General features: G+C 36.8%; 1 protein-coding gene across 1 annotated transcript; it reads left to right on the top strand.

Moving 5' to 3' along the window:
• Window positions 1–10,555: 10,555 nt before the first annotated feature.
• On the top strand, window positions 10,556–13,303 carry LOC127088206 (pollen-specific leucine-rich repeat extensin-like protein 1). Its single transcript, XM_051029122.1, has one exon. The coding sequence runs from the start codon at window positions 10,678–10,680 to the stop codon at window positions 13,300–13,302; it is 2,625 nt and encodes an 874-aa protein (XP_050885079.1). The 5' UTR covers window positions 10,556–10,677; the 3' UTR covers window position 13,303.
• Window positions 13,304–15,601: the final 2,298 nt, after the last annotated feature.

Below are 15,601 nucleotides of genomic sequence, written 5' to 3'. Positions count from 1 at the left end.
ATGAAATTGAGAACTTTGATTATCAATTATTGCCGAATCCGTTGATACAAGGTTATGATACAAAGACAGAATTCTAAACTCTAAGAACCTCTTCTTGTATGAACCTTCACTTGATCTGAGCACGATCAAGATTTTCCTGCACGAAATTGCAAACAATTCACCGGTTCCACGACCTGCTTGCGAAATCCCCCGATCTCCAAACGCAACGCTGCGGCTGAATATGTTCTGCAAACGTGACTCCCAAACCCTCAAGAACACTCCAGTTCTTGAAGGACAAACCAGTAGGTTTTTCCTAGAAACCCCCTTCAATCTTCAACTCAGCTAGATCCTTGATCGTTCCACTGAAAACCACAGCTAGATCCTTGATCGTACCACTGAACGTTATCTCGATGCTTCTTTTTATCCAAAGAACAAGAATGGTTATGTGTAAATGTTCTTGAAGAAAAGTGATTGAGAAGATGAAGAAGATGAAGTCTCTTTCAGGTTTCTATGTGCTCTCAAACAATTGCTCCAACACTGCTTTTTGATCTTGTGTTCAATTGTTTTTCCTCAATGAATTCGTTTTCCACTGCTGTCATAACATGTCTTATATATGCAGCAACAACAGAAACTGTTAGAGAGCAAAACAGCTTTATGCATTGATACATGAGAGTATGCATCGATGCATACTGTAAGATAAGTGAATTTTTGGTGAAATGGATTAATCATGTATCGATGCATAATTCGTATGTATTGATGCATGTGATTTTTCCACTAGCATGTATCGATGCCTAATGCGTATGCATTGATACACAGGCTGTTTCAATTGGTCATGTATCGATGCAGGGATCGTATGGATCGATCCATAGAGCCTTTTGCCTTTCATGTGTTGATGCATGACTCGTATGCATCGATGCACAGGCTTATGTGTTGATGCATACTGACACAAAATGTATTTTATGTGTTATTTTAAGAGATGTGTCAATGTAGGCCTTTATGTACAGTTATGCAATAATAGGATGGGATAAGAACACAATAAAAACACAAATGTATCATGTAATGTAATGCACAGCCAACATTTGGATGATGATCACACAATTTGCTATCATTCAAAATTTATTCAAAGTAAAGAATTTTCTCACAAACTCCCCCTTTTTGATGATGGCAAATTTTTGGCAGGATGTGTGATACTCCCCCTGAGTTTGTGCATGTTTGTCAACATCTGCATTTCTCCCCCTTTGTCAACATCAAAAAGAAGAAAAAAAACAGGTTTATCAAGGCAACATGTAGCAGAACACAACAAAATTGATAGATAAGCTAACAATCACACAGAATGAAGCTTACAAAGTAAAAAATCACTCACAAAGAATGACAAATAAGGGCAATAACATCAGAAGTAAACAGAAGGTTATAAGCATTTAAGTAGTATGAACGAGTTTAAGAATTACATAAGCTAAACCATATATTGTGCAACAATTAAAAAAAACTTAAGCAACATGAAAAAAATGCATTTAATCCAAATAGCAGTCAGTATGTGTCGATGCATATGGCCATGAATCGATCCATACCATGCAATTTTGTTTTTAAAGGGTCTATGTATCGATACAAACGACGGATGGATCGATACATCCTGAACCAGTTTTGAGAAATTTGAAATGCATAAGATATGAATCGATGCATACATGTTTGGATCGATACATACTGATGCCAAACCAGATTTTAATGAATTTTTGTGCAGTATGGATTTGCATTATGCCCAGAAGTATGTCATGATAATTATGCCCAAGTATGATTCACAAATCAGAATTTTTAATGTTCAAACAAAAAAAACTTTTGTTCTAACATACACAATCATATAATTCTAAATGAGATATAGATAGGAGTGATATTACCTCTGTTGGTGTAACCTTGTGAGGAATAAGTGTAATCTAAAACAAATCTCATCAACCAAGGTGAGGCATAATAAAAATAAGAAGAAACATGCTTATCCTTATCCAGATTTCAGTTGGTAGGCATAGGGGTGTCAATTGATTTTGAGTCATTCATTCCAAAGCGCTTGAGTAGTTCTCTGCAGTATTTTGTTTGACATACTGTTGCACCCTCATCAAGTTGCTTTATCTGCATTCCTAGGAAGTAATTCAGCTCCCCCATGAGACTCATCTCAAATTCACCCTGCATAACCCTTAGAACGAGTCATTACTCCCTTTGAAATATCTCCCAAGATGTTGTCGATAGGATGGTCTTTTGAAGATTTCCAAGCTGGTGGAAGGTCATTCACTTCAGCTGTCCTTTCTTCCTCATCTTCTTCATGACTAGTATCTTCCTCCTTCTCATGGGCAGCTGTTCTGGACTGATCAGTTTCCGAAACAGCTTCCTTGAGTATGTCTTCTGTAGATACACCTGCGTCATCAAAAGAAATACCTTTTCCGACACTTTTCGGATAAGACTCATCAACAGATACATGGACAGATTCTTCAACAGTAAGTAAACGCTTATTATATTATTTACTCTTACTCCCTTAAACACAATGTTCTGTTCAGCATGTTCAATTATGCAGCAAGTTTTTGTGAAAGAAACTTTATAACCCTTGTCACACAATTGACTTATGCTTAACAAGTTGTGTTTAAGCCCCTCTACTAAATGGTCATCAGAAATAGTAGTGGTAGAGGGATTACATACACTACCTTTACCGAGTATAGCTCCTTTGTTATTGTCTCCATAAGTAACATATCCCTTCTTCTTTGCTTTGAAGTCTATGAAAAGCGATATGTCACCGGTCATGTGCCTTGAGCAGCCGCTGTCAAGAAACCATCTTCTATCTACGGAAGCAAGGCACTCATCCTACAATATCAAAAGAGAGAAGTTGGTACCCAATTTTCATTGGGTCCGAGTGGGTAAGTGCTAACATGGTTGCCTTTTGGCTTCCATTGATAAATACCTTTAGGAACAAGAAATCTCCTAAACTTGCATTTCTCAATGGTATGGCCAGCACGACAACAATAATGACATAAACCATGATGATGCGTTTGTTTATTCTTGTTCATTAAATCCTTTGGAATAAAAGAGTATTTTGCATATGGAGGATTTAATGACTTCTTAAACAACCTAGAGTCAACGGCATAAGTAACCTTAGGTTGTAAAGCTTTTTCTAATTTGACCTTGAGAGTGTTTACCTCTTTTTGCCAAATATGACAAGCGTCACAATACCTAACTTTACTACATCCATCAATGTCAATATATTTTGAATTTTCTGCAATACTAGCTTTTAATGATTCTAAAGCATTTTCAGCTTTGTATACTTTACCTTCCAGAAATGAAAAAATTTGTTTATCGGAGGATAATCTTTTAAAAGCATCTACAGCTTCGTTATGCAGTTTTTCAAAAGCTATTTTCAGTTCAGCAAAAGTCATAGAAGAGAAATTATTATAATAGGCTTGTTTTACCTTTTTATCATTGATTTTATTCTTGTGGTAGGACAGATTTTTGGTGTGAGCCGTAAGGCACAGATTTGCGGTTTCATCACTATCACTTGAACTTTGTGTGCTTGATGAATCACTATCACTTTCCCATGCAATGTAAGCTCTTCTTTGTTTGTTGTACCCTTTTGGTGGAGCTTTTCCTTGATCCTTATACTTCATAGGACAATCTGTTTTATAATGTCCAGATTTACCACAATTAAAACAAGATCCTCTTCCTCTACTCTTCTTATTCTCTTCCAGTTTTGAATCTGTAGATTGTCTTCGAAACTTCATGAGATTTTTGTCGGAATGCTTGACTCCGTTCTTTCGAATGAATCTATTATATCTCCTTACAAAATGTCTCATTTCCTCATCATCCGAATCTTTGTCACTACTAGAATCATTGTCACTTTGCTCTTTTCGTGAGGACTTAGAGCTAGAGGCCACAAGAGCTATTGGCTTCTTCTCTCCCTCTTTGTCTCTTTTCTTCTCCTTTTCCTTCTTACTTTTGTTCTCATATTTTTCAAGACTTTCCAATGCTTGCTGATGTTCTTCCAGCTTTCCAAACAGAGTTGTAATCGTAAGTGTCGTTAGATCGTTGGCTTCCTTAATAGCTGTTACTTTAGGTAGCCATTCCCTGCTAAGACACCTCAGAATTTTATTAGTAGCAATTTCATTGGAAACAGGTTTTCCAAGTGCATTCAACCTATTAGTGAGATGAGTGAATCTCTTTTGCATGTCGGAGATAGATTCTCCTTGTTTCATGCGAAAGAGCTCAAACTCTTGATTAAGTGTGTTAATGTGGGACTGTTTTACTTCAGTCGTACCCTCATGGGCAACTTCTAAAGCATCCCACATTTCTTTAGCTGTCGTGCAATGGGATACTCGATAATACTCATCAACACCAAGTGCTGAAATTAGTATATTTCGAGCTTTCCAATCACACGACCACTTTTTCTCATCTTTCTCATTCCAATCAGCTTCTGGTTTAGGAACTATGGCGCCAGCCGCATTTGTCATAGTGATTTGAAAAGGACCATTTTCAATGGCAGCCCATACTAGCCTATTCACAGAATTTATATGAACTCGCATGCAGTCTTTCCAGTAGCCGTAATTTTCACCGTTGAAAATAGGCGCTCTATTATACGCCCCTTTTGGTTCAGAATCCATACTGTTACAGGCAGCCACAGAGCACCAGCGAACCGGCGCTCTGATACCACTTGTTAGACGGTGTGGCTAGTGATCGAGAGGGGGGGGTGAATAGATCACCTCTTTTAAATTTAACGGATTTAAAGTTTTATCAGAGTTTTCAAAGTTGGCGGAAAAATCAGTCCCGAATCGACTTCTGTCTATTCTGAACCGCTACTAGAAAACCGGACACACAAGTTTAATGCTGGATTTTAATGAGAATGACAGAGACAATCCACACCAGAATTTTAACTAATTGGATGCACTTATCATTAAAGTCTATTTCCAATGAATAAAATCTAGCTAACCGTTTTGTCAAACAGTTGGTGTGTGTGTGATCAATGATAGACAGCAATGAAGTTTGCTTAAAAGTTTTCTTGCCACTGCTGTCTTGCAAAAGGAACAATCACAACACACTAACTGGAATTGCTAAAACAGTTTTAAAACGTAAAGAGGAATAAGGTAAGAATATGATACGCAGAGATTTGGTAAGGAAGTTCCCCACGTCGTCCTCGCGTGTGGGTACGTCTCCCTCTCAATTTCAAATGAAATTGAGAACTTTGATTATCAATTATTGCCGAATCCGTTGATACAAGGTTATGATACAAAGACAGAATTCTAAACTCTAAGAACCTCTTCTTGTATGAACCTTCACTTGATCTGAGCACGATCAAGATTTTCCTGCACGAAATTGCAAACAATTCACCGGTTCCACGACCTGCTTGCGAAATCCCCCGATCTCCAAACGCAACGCTGCGGCTGAATATGTTCTGCAAACGTGACTCCCAAACCCTCAAGAACACTCCAGTTCTTGAAGGACAAACCAGTAGGTTTTTCCTAGAAACCCCCTTCAATCTTCAACTCAGCTAGATCCTTGATCGTTCCACTGAAAACCACAGCTAGATCCTTGATCGTACCACTGAACGTTATCTCGATGCTTCTTTTTATCCAAAGAACAAGAATGGTTATGTGTAAATGTTCTTGAAGAAAAGTGATTGAGAAGATGAAGAAGATGAAGTCTCTTTCAGGTTTCTATGTGCTCTCAAACAATTGCTCCAACACTGCTTTTTGATCTTGTGTTCAATTGTTTTTCCTCAATGAATTCGTTTTCCACTGCTGTCATAACATGTCTTATATATGCAGCAACAACAGAAACTGTTAGAGAGCAAAACAGCTTTATGCATTGATACATGAGAGTATGCATCGATGCATACTGTAAGATAAGTGAATTTTTGGTGAAATGGATTAATCATGTATCGATGCATAATTCGTATGTATTGATGCATGTGATTTTTCCACTAGCATGTATCGATGCCTAATGCGTATGCATTGATACACAGGTTGTTTCAATTGGTCATGTATCGATGCAGGGATCGTATGGATCGATCCATAGAGCCTTTTGCCTTTCATGTGTTGATGCATGACTCGTATGCATCGATGCACAGGCTTATGTGTTGATGCATACTGACACAAAATGTATTTTATGTGTTATTTTAAGAGATGTGTCAATGTAGGCCTTTATGTACAGTTATGCAATAATAGGATGGGATAAGAACACAATAAAAACACAAATGTATCATGTAATATAATGCACAGCCAACATTTGGATGATGATCACACAATTTGCTATCATTCAAAATTTATTCAAAGTAAAGAATTTTCTCATATAATTATGCTCCAACAACTTCAGTTGTTGCTGTTGAACCAACTTCATTCATGACACATTGAGTAGGTATAGTTTGATTAGGCTGACCCATCACTGAAAAATGAAGGAACCATATTCAACAAACCATCATAGAAAGATAATTAAATAGCCATACAATATACATCCAGAGTTTCAGAATCACAAATTTCAGTGGTACATTTCTCCTTTCAACATACACTCTCTTGTTAGACGCTTGCAAATTTCACGAGTTATAAGAAAAGTTCTTGTAACAATACAATATACATCTCACAAGTCATAACCATAAAGCTAAACTATAACATTACAATACAATAAGGACATGTCATTTTGAAACTGAGAAGAGTAAACAAAATATACTTTATAGAACAAAATTTAGGGACTTATACATGAATTATAGGAAAAGCAGGTTGCAAAATTTAAAATAGAAATCAAGTAAAAATTGGCTATTTGAAAAAAGTCATTAACAGATAAAATAACATGAAAATAGTTGATAGCTATTTGAGTTGAAAATGAAATGTACTGAATTTCTACAATGACTTAAGAATGTTTGGATTAACTTACTTCAGCTTATTAACCAGCATAATTTACTTTTAATTATAAGTTCAACAAGATAATTTATAAAAACAATTTGAAAGGTCCTAAGAAAAGCACTTAAAGTATGAAGAAAAGCAATAAATGGTGCAAACTGTTACTTGTTTTCTGGTTTAGACTTTTCACTTTCTTCCCATGCTTTGACTAGTGACATCCTCTTTTCTGTTGCAACTCTTTCAAGCACCGCATCTGAACAAGAATGAAATGTCATAACTTGTAATGTTAACATATGAAGCACATATAAAAGGAAGAATCTAAATCATATATATCATCAATGTAAAAACGTTCGATATTAATCATAACAACTATAAAAGTGACACATATAACTGAATCCTGACAGTGAAAAACTATTTACACCAATATCATATATAAAACTAAACTCTAGAAGAAAAGCATTGCCACAAATAATAAAGGTAGCAAATTCATTCCCGAGAAGGGGCATACCTCTGTTGATAGAGTCATAGAGCCCACTTGTGGTTTCTCTTCAGCAGCTTCTTCAGTCTCTGCCGGTGGTGCGGTTGTCGTGAATGATGGCGGTGGACTAATGATGGGTGGTGATCGTTAGATCTAGGATTTCATGGTGGTGAGAATTGAAGGTGGTGGGTGGTGAATGATGGTGGTGGAACGATGTTGAGAATTGAAGCTAGAAGATTTTCATGGAGGTGCGGCTGTGAGTGAGAGAACAGGAACAAAAAAATGCTTACTGGTATTGGGTGTGAGTGAGAGAACAGGAAAAAAAAGAATGAACTTTGGCTGGAAAGAATTACTAACCCTAGGAGGGTATCTCAATTGGGCGGGTTAGGGTATCCGCGGTTCAGAATTTTGAACCCGACCCGCCCATATAAACCCAATTGAAACTGTTAAATTTAATCACTGGCCCGATAGACCGTTCGAACCCGCCCATTTCGGTTTTCTTTTTCGGTTACCCGTGGATTTGGCCGGGTGAACGGTTCCTGTCCACCCCTATAACCACATTTCTTCTACGGTACTCTAAACTAAAGTAAGTTATTTATGTCTCTTTCAATTAGCCTAGCCTATTCATATATATGACTACAGTATGTAAGTAGTAACATGTTTTATATACTATTTTCATATAGCTTTTGTGTGATTCAATACTATTTTATATTCATATAACTTTCTATCATAGTTTTTGTAGTTTTTATATTTATATAATTTTCTACTGTATAATACTATTTCATATATATATAAGTTTCTAACATAAGGTTTTCCGTCATATTAAATTATGAATTTACATTCATATAACTTTTTATTGTTGTATGAAGTAGCGCATGAAGTATATAGATTTTCACTTTGTAATACTAATAGTGTTATTTTTTTATTTTAGAAATCATGTCAACATCAGCATCAGGGTCTGTTGGCCAATCATTGACAACTCAATCTTCACAATCATGTAATCAACCTCAAAATGTCAAATTCTTATCAGCGGATGATTGATGCAATTGCATATTTTGGACCTGGTTATAAAGGGCCGAACTATCATGCTATGAGAACTAATCTATTGTCGGATATGAAAAAGAATGTTCAATTGTTGGTATGTCGTAGTCTTTGGGCAGAAACAGGATGTACTATCAAGGCTGATGGATGGCAAGATCAAAAAAATAGACAGTTGATTAATTTTCTAGTATATTGCCCCAAAGGAATAAGTTTTATTAGATCAGTATATGCTTCTAATGTTGTTAAGGATGCAACCACTCTTTGTAACCTGTTTGTTTAGTTGGTTGAATATGTTGGGCCAAAGAATGTTGTGCATCTTATCACAGATAATGCAGCTAACTATAAATCAGCTGGACAAAAGCTACATGATAAGTTTGGGTTAGACAAAGATGAAGGTGAGATAATAAACTTGTATTTATTGTTTGTTATCATATGTTAGATGATGAATATGATAAAACTATTTACTAATTATTAATTATTTGTTTATGTAGAGGCACCTGATAATGGATTTGAGGATGAAAAATTTGATTTAAATTCATTTCCACAGGAGGATCTTGGTAGTTGTAGTGATGTTATTGACCCAATTAATCCACGTGGTCCTTAAAATTTTATTGTTTTGAAATTTAATTTTATAATTACAGAGACTTATCTTGTTATAGATTTAAAACATGATCATGAATTTTTTTTTGTTATAATTGTTATGGATTTTAATAGTTTTGATTTATTAAGTAGTAATCTGTAAGCCTGGATTTTAACAGTTTTGATTTATTAAGCAGTAAACTTATCATTCTATAAGACTAAATTCCATTTGACTCATTTATGAAGTTTAATTCTATATTATTTTTATTTTTATTTATTTATATATTTAGTAAACGGTTCAACCGTAGGTTGAACCGGTTCGACCAATTGAACCATGAACCAGAAGCCTCGCCGGTTTGAACTCCGGGTCGATTCTTAAAACATTGGGTACAACGTACATTTATAATTTATTGACGTATTTATTGAACTACATCCATACATTCCATGCAAACAAAACTTTTTCCTCCATTTACATAAAATCCGACTCACCACACTAGAAAATCGATCCTCCATATCTGAATTTTATTCCATGACTCCATTATCTATCTTTAGTCCCTCAACCGGAGATATACTTTATTGTAACTTTCCATGTACCGAAAATATTATCAATCATATATTTTAGTAAAACTATTATGTCAATTAATTATTCTTTTTAAAAAACACTTGAACGAGTATTAGTTTGGAACGTTCGTTGTAGGTTTGAATTTTTGTATTTTGGTACAACGTATATTTGTAATTTATTGACGTGTTTATTGAACTGCATCCATACATTTCATGCAAACAAAACTTTTTCCTCCATTTACATAAAGCCCGACTCACCATACTAGAAAACCGATCTTCCATATCTGAATTTTATTCCATGACTCCATTATCTATCTTTTGTCCCTCAATCAGAGATAAATTTTATTGTAACTTTCCATTTACCGAAAATATTATCAATCATATATTTTAGTAAAACTATTATGTCAATTAATTATTCTTTTTAAAAAACACTTGAACGCGTATTAGTTTAGAATGTCCATTGTATGTTTGAATTTTTGTGTTTTGGTACAATATATATTTGTAATTTATTGACGTGTTTGTTGAAATGCATCTATACATTCCATGCAAACAAAACTGTTTCTTCTTCTTTTCAAGATTACAATAAGACATTTTAATCTTGCTTGATATGATTGTCAAATTTATATCTCTTTAACCAACACTAAATTACTAGTAAGTGACCAAAATAATTTCTGAAACTTGACACTTGTGTAAAATTCAGTTATACATAGAAAAACAAGCAACCACTAGAGAGAAAATAGTAAAATAGAAGTGTTTGTTGAAACACTTCCAAATTTAGAAAATCAAAACTATATGCAAATAATCATAGGTTTATTTTCCGCTTAGATATTAACCTCTAATATGAATTAACCATTGTTACATGAATCGCAAATTTAGGTAATGAAAACTTTTAGTTTCCAAATTAAGCCTAACAAAACCATGGTTGAAACCACCCTCTAAAATTAGACACACGATAATGCTGGGTTGAGAATATGAGACAAAGAACAAACCTTCTAATTTTATGTCACCAACATTTTGTATAAAGCTTGTTCTCATTGTGGATCCAGAAATATTTGCATAGCCTCTCGTAAATGGCTTAAAACACAAGTTTTCTTTCTTTCTCTCAAGATAATTATAACCCTTTCTAATTTACTTACCTCTTTATAAGCAACCTTGGAGGTATACTGGTGGCATTGTCACAAAATGCAAGCCTCCGGCTGCTTTCTCTTGCTCTTGTTCCTTCTCTTTTCTTCGACATCTTTTCTCTCGCACGCAATCTCCAATGAAGAAGCAGCTAATATCGCTCGTCGTCAATTGTTACACCTAGAAGAAAACGACGACTTACCTGAAAATTACGCGGAAACTGTTAAAACAGAATTCACGTTTCCTAATCCCAATCTTAAACGCGCTTATGTAGGGCTTCAAGCATGGAAAAAAGCTATGTATTCTGATCCAACAGGCGTTACCAAGAATTGGGTAGGGCCAGATGTTTGTTCTTACGAGGGAGTTTTCTGTGCACCTTCTCTTAATGATCCGAAAATTGAAGTTGTAGCTGGGATTGATCTTAATCATGCAGACATTGCAGGTTACATTCCTCCTGAGATTGGGTTGTTAACAGATCTTGCTCTCTTTCACATTAACACAAACAGGTTCTGTGGGATTATTCCGAAAAGTTTTTGCAAGTTAACACTTTTGCATGAGGCGGATATTAGTAACAACCGTTTTGTTGGAGAATTTCCTGAACCTCTTATTTGCATTCCGGATATCAAATTTATGGATATTCGGTTCAATAATTTCGAAGGAGAACTTCCGGCAGAGCTTTTTAATAAAAAGCTCGACGCGATATTCTTAAACGACAATAGATTTACACATACGATTCCAGAGAATCTGGGAAATAGTCCGGCATCTGTTATTGTTTTTGCCAATAACAATATCACCGGTTGTATTCCTTCCAGCATCGGTGAGATGAAAACTACTTTGGATGAGTTTGTTGGAACCAATAACAATTTAACTGGATGTATACCTTCTGAAGTTGGAAAGCTTGAAACAGCAACCATTTTTGACGTGTGTGAAAATATGTTGGTTGGTGTGTTGCCGAGGACATTGAAGGGGATGGTGAAAGTGGAAATGTTGGCGATCGCGGATAATAAACTAACAGGTTTTGTTCCGAAAAGCGTGTGTAGTTTGCCTAATTTGGTAAACTTTACATTCTCTTATAATTATTTTAATGGTGAAGAAGAAGGTTGTGTGCCTCCAAGAAATGAAGTTGTGTTGGAGGATAAGGATAATTGTATGCCGGATAGACCTAAACAGAAGGCAGCAAATGATTGTAATGTGGTTATAAGTAAGCCTGTTGATTGTAGCAAGGCACAATGTGGTCATGGTCATGGTAGTGGTCATGGTAATGGTCAGGGTAATGGTCATGGTAATGGTCATGGTAATGGAAATGATCAAAAACAAACACCAAGTGAGAACCCATCACCTTCCGTGCCAAAGCCAGAGCCACAACCTACACCATCTCCTACAAAGCCACAACCTACACCTTCACCTTCTACACCTTCACACTCACCTTCTACACCTTCACATTCACCTTCTACATCAACAGAGACTCCAACACCAATTCCACAACCCAAACAAACTCCTTCACCCAGTCCACCATCGCCTGACAAGCCCGAACCTAAACCAACCCCGACTCCGTCAAGTGATAAGCCAGATCCCAAACCAACCCCGACTCCATCAAGTGATAAGCCTGATAAGCCAGATCCCAAACCAACCCCGACTCCGTCAAGTGATAAGCCGTCAAGTGATAAGCCAGATAAGTCAGATCCCAAACCAACCCCGACTCCGTCAAGTGATAAGCCAGATCCCAAACCAACCCCTACCCCATCTAAAGACAAGCCGGAACCAGAACCCAAACCAGAACCCACACCAACCCCTTCTACACCCAAGCCAGACCCAGATGAAGACGATCCTCACAATGAAGCACCTAAAACAAGAGGAAGATCTCCACCACCGGTTCAATCTCCACCACCTCCCATTCATTCACCTCCTCCACCGGTTCATTCACCACCACCTCCCGTCCATTCACCTCCTCCACCAGTTCACTCTCCACCACCTCCAGTTCATTCACCACCACCTCCCGTCAATTCACCTCCTCCACCAGTACATTCTCCTCCTCCACCAGTTCACTCTCCACCTCCACCAGTACATTCTCCTCCTCCGCCAGTTCACTCTCCACCTCCACCAGTACATTCTCCTCCACCTCCCGTTCACTCTCCACCACCGCCAGTCCACTCCCCACCTCCACCAGTACATTCTCCTCCACCTCCCGTTCACTCTCCACCACCGCCAGTCCACTCCCCACCTCCACCAGTACATTCTCCTCCTCCTCCGGTTCACTCTCCACCACCGCCAGTCCACTCCCCACCTCCACCAGTACATTCTCCTCCTCCTCCGGTTCACTCTCCACCACCGCCAGTCCACTCCCCACCTCCACCAGTACATTCTCCTCCTCCTCCAGTTCACTCTCCACCACCTCCAGTCCACTCCCCACCTCCACCAGTAAATTCACCACCACCTCCTGTCCACTCTCCACCACCACCTGTCCACTCTCCACCACCACCAGTTCGCTCTCCTCCACCACCTGTCCACTCCCCACCCCCACCAGTTTTCTCACCTCCACCACCTGTCCACTCTCCACCTCCACCAACTCAGTCACCTCCTCCCCCAGTTCAATCACCACCTCCAGAATATGAGGAAGTCATTCTTCCCCCTGACTTTGGTTCTTCCTATGCATCACCACCTCCACCAATCATTGCTGGATACTAAATCTAAATATGATCCGTTACTTTATTAGATATCATAGTCTCAAAGCTGATGCATCACAGTGCAACAAGAATCTTCTTTTTGTCTTGTGAAATGTAAACTGTTGTACATTCGCTTTCATTACAAAAGCAAAACCAAGATTTTAAGCAGATAAATGTTTTTAAATTGTAATTTACCATATCTTTTTGTGTTGTTTTATCATATACATAGTGAAACAATTTATAATATTTATAATATTAACCATATATAATCTATGGTAGAGATACAAGTTTGAAGAATGAATATTTATCCTACAAATGAAACCATTCTTACTTATTTATGTATATTCATAATTACTTGTTTGAACTACATGGTTTAAATTTAATCATTGTCGAAATTATTTTATTTTTATTTTAATGTAAATATGTCTGAAATTTATTATAGTTGAACCAAACTTTATTTTTTAAATAATTATGGTAAATAAAAAAAATCGTCATTAAGTGGCTAATCCATGATTCTAACTTAAATCCATGATCCTAACTTAAGAGGTGCACGTTTCTTAAAATTAAAATATTTATAATTATTATTATATATGTGTGAAGATAAAAATATAATTTTTAACCGTCCTACCTAGTTATGAATGTTGATAGTTATTGTATTTATGTTTATGATTGTTTTTCAATTTGCTCTATAAACTACTAAGGGTTATGATATATTTTAACATATTTTAACCAATTCTGCAAGTGGATAATGTGATTAATTTGATGAATTTAATTGAATTGATATATATATATATATATATATATATATATATATATATATATATATATATATATATATATATATATATATATATATATATATATATATATATATATATATATATAGTGTAGAATTGAAGAGACTATCGTCGGCAAATTGAATATGAGGGGATTACTATCCTCATTGTTGTATAGGGTTTCCAAGTATTTTAATTATATAATGGAATAACGCGCTTAATTAATTAAACGGCGGAAGACAGATCTCTCATTGGACTTAATTGAACGATTCAACCCATCACAACCCGTTCAGAAACAAAACTCAATCAAATAATTATATCGCGCTCATCTTCACAAAATGGTCCATCGTATCATTCCGCAACCAGGAAAAGAAAAACTTGCCTCTATGATGTTGATTTTGAAATGTGGACAACCCTTGATTCCACAATGTTCCAATGGATTTATTCCACCATCTCTCTTGATCTCCTTACCACTATTTTGGAAAATGGATCCACGGTCATGGATGCATGGCAACGTTTATCTGATATTTTTTAGGACAATCAAAACCAATGTGTCGTTGCTCTTAAGCAAGACTTCTCATCCACCTGCATGAAAGATTTTCCTAATGTATTTACCTATTGCCAACGTCTCAAGCGGCTTTCTGACCAGTTGAAGATTGTTTGAGTACTTGTTAGCAATCACTGTATAATCCTTCAACTGGTGTCTAGTCTTTCTGAGCCGTATTATGGGATTGCTACCCTAATCTGCCAAAGCAATCCATTGCCATCATTCTTTCAGGCTCGCTCCATGCTCACCTTGGAGGAATCTAGTATGGAAAAAATGCACAACACTAGTTCTCACAATGCATTGCATACTACTGCTCAACGCAACTTTGATGACTAATTTCAACAGAACTCCAATCGTCGTCAGAAAGACCGATATAGATCTGACCGCAACTGCAACAATCAAAATTGCAATGGATGGCATGGACAACGTGGTGGTTCACGCTCGGATGGCCCCCCGACAACAGCTCCCTACTCAGCTATGGCAGTAGTATCCACCATAGTCTCCTTTGGAATGGAACACATCTTCTTGGGGTGTACCTCCTTGACCTTACCATACATCTCAGTGGAATCTCCTCACCGGACCTTCGAAGCAACCAAGCATCTTGGGTCAGCGCCCTCAGGCTCACATTGCCAAAGTTTCCCCAGCTCCCGTTGACATTGTTGCTGCTATGTACACCATGTCCCTCAATCCTTCAAACAACACGTGGTGCATGGACACCCGAGCTTCGTCCCATACAACAAGATCACAAGGTAATCTCTCGTCTCATTCTAATTTTAGTAATTTAAATCAGAAATTGATTGTTGGAACTGGACAAGGTATTTCAATTCAAGGGTATAGTCACATAACTTTACCTACATCTCACAAACACAAACCCTGGAATCTTAACCATGTTTTACACACACCATAAATTATTAAAGTTTTATTTATGTGTGATAACTCACTACTAACAATAATGTTTATGTTTCCTTTGATCCGTTTGGTTTCTCTATATTTGAATC

This window comes from Lathyrus oleraceus, chromosome 5, assembly GCF_024323335.1.
Source record: "Lathyrus oleraceus cultivar Zhongwan6 chromosome 5, CAAS_Psat_ZW6_1.0, whole genome shotgun sequence".
NCBI classification, from domain to species: domain Eukaryota; kingdom Viridiplantae; phylum Streptophyta; class Magnoliopsida; order Fabales; family Fabaceae; genus Lathyrus; species Lathyrus oleraceus.
Note: the sequence above shows the minus strand (reverse complement) of the source record. Positions and strands in the feature narration are given on the sequence as shown.

Excerpts from the sequence above, each read along its gene's own strand:
- LOC127088206 (XM_051029122.1), top strand. The coding sequence starts at position 10,678 with ATGCAAGCCTCCGGCTGCTTTCTCTTGCTCTTGTTCCTTCTCTTTTCT.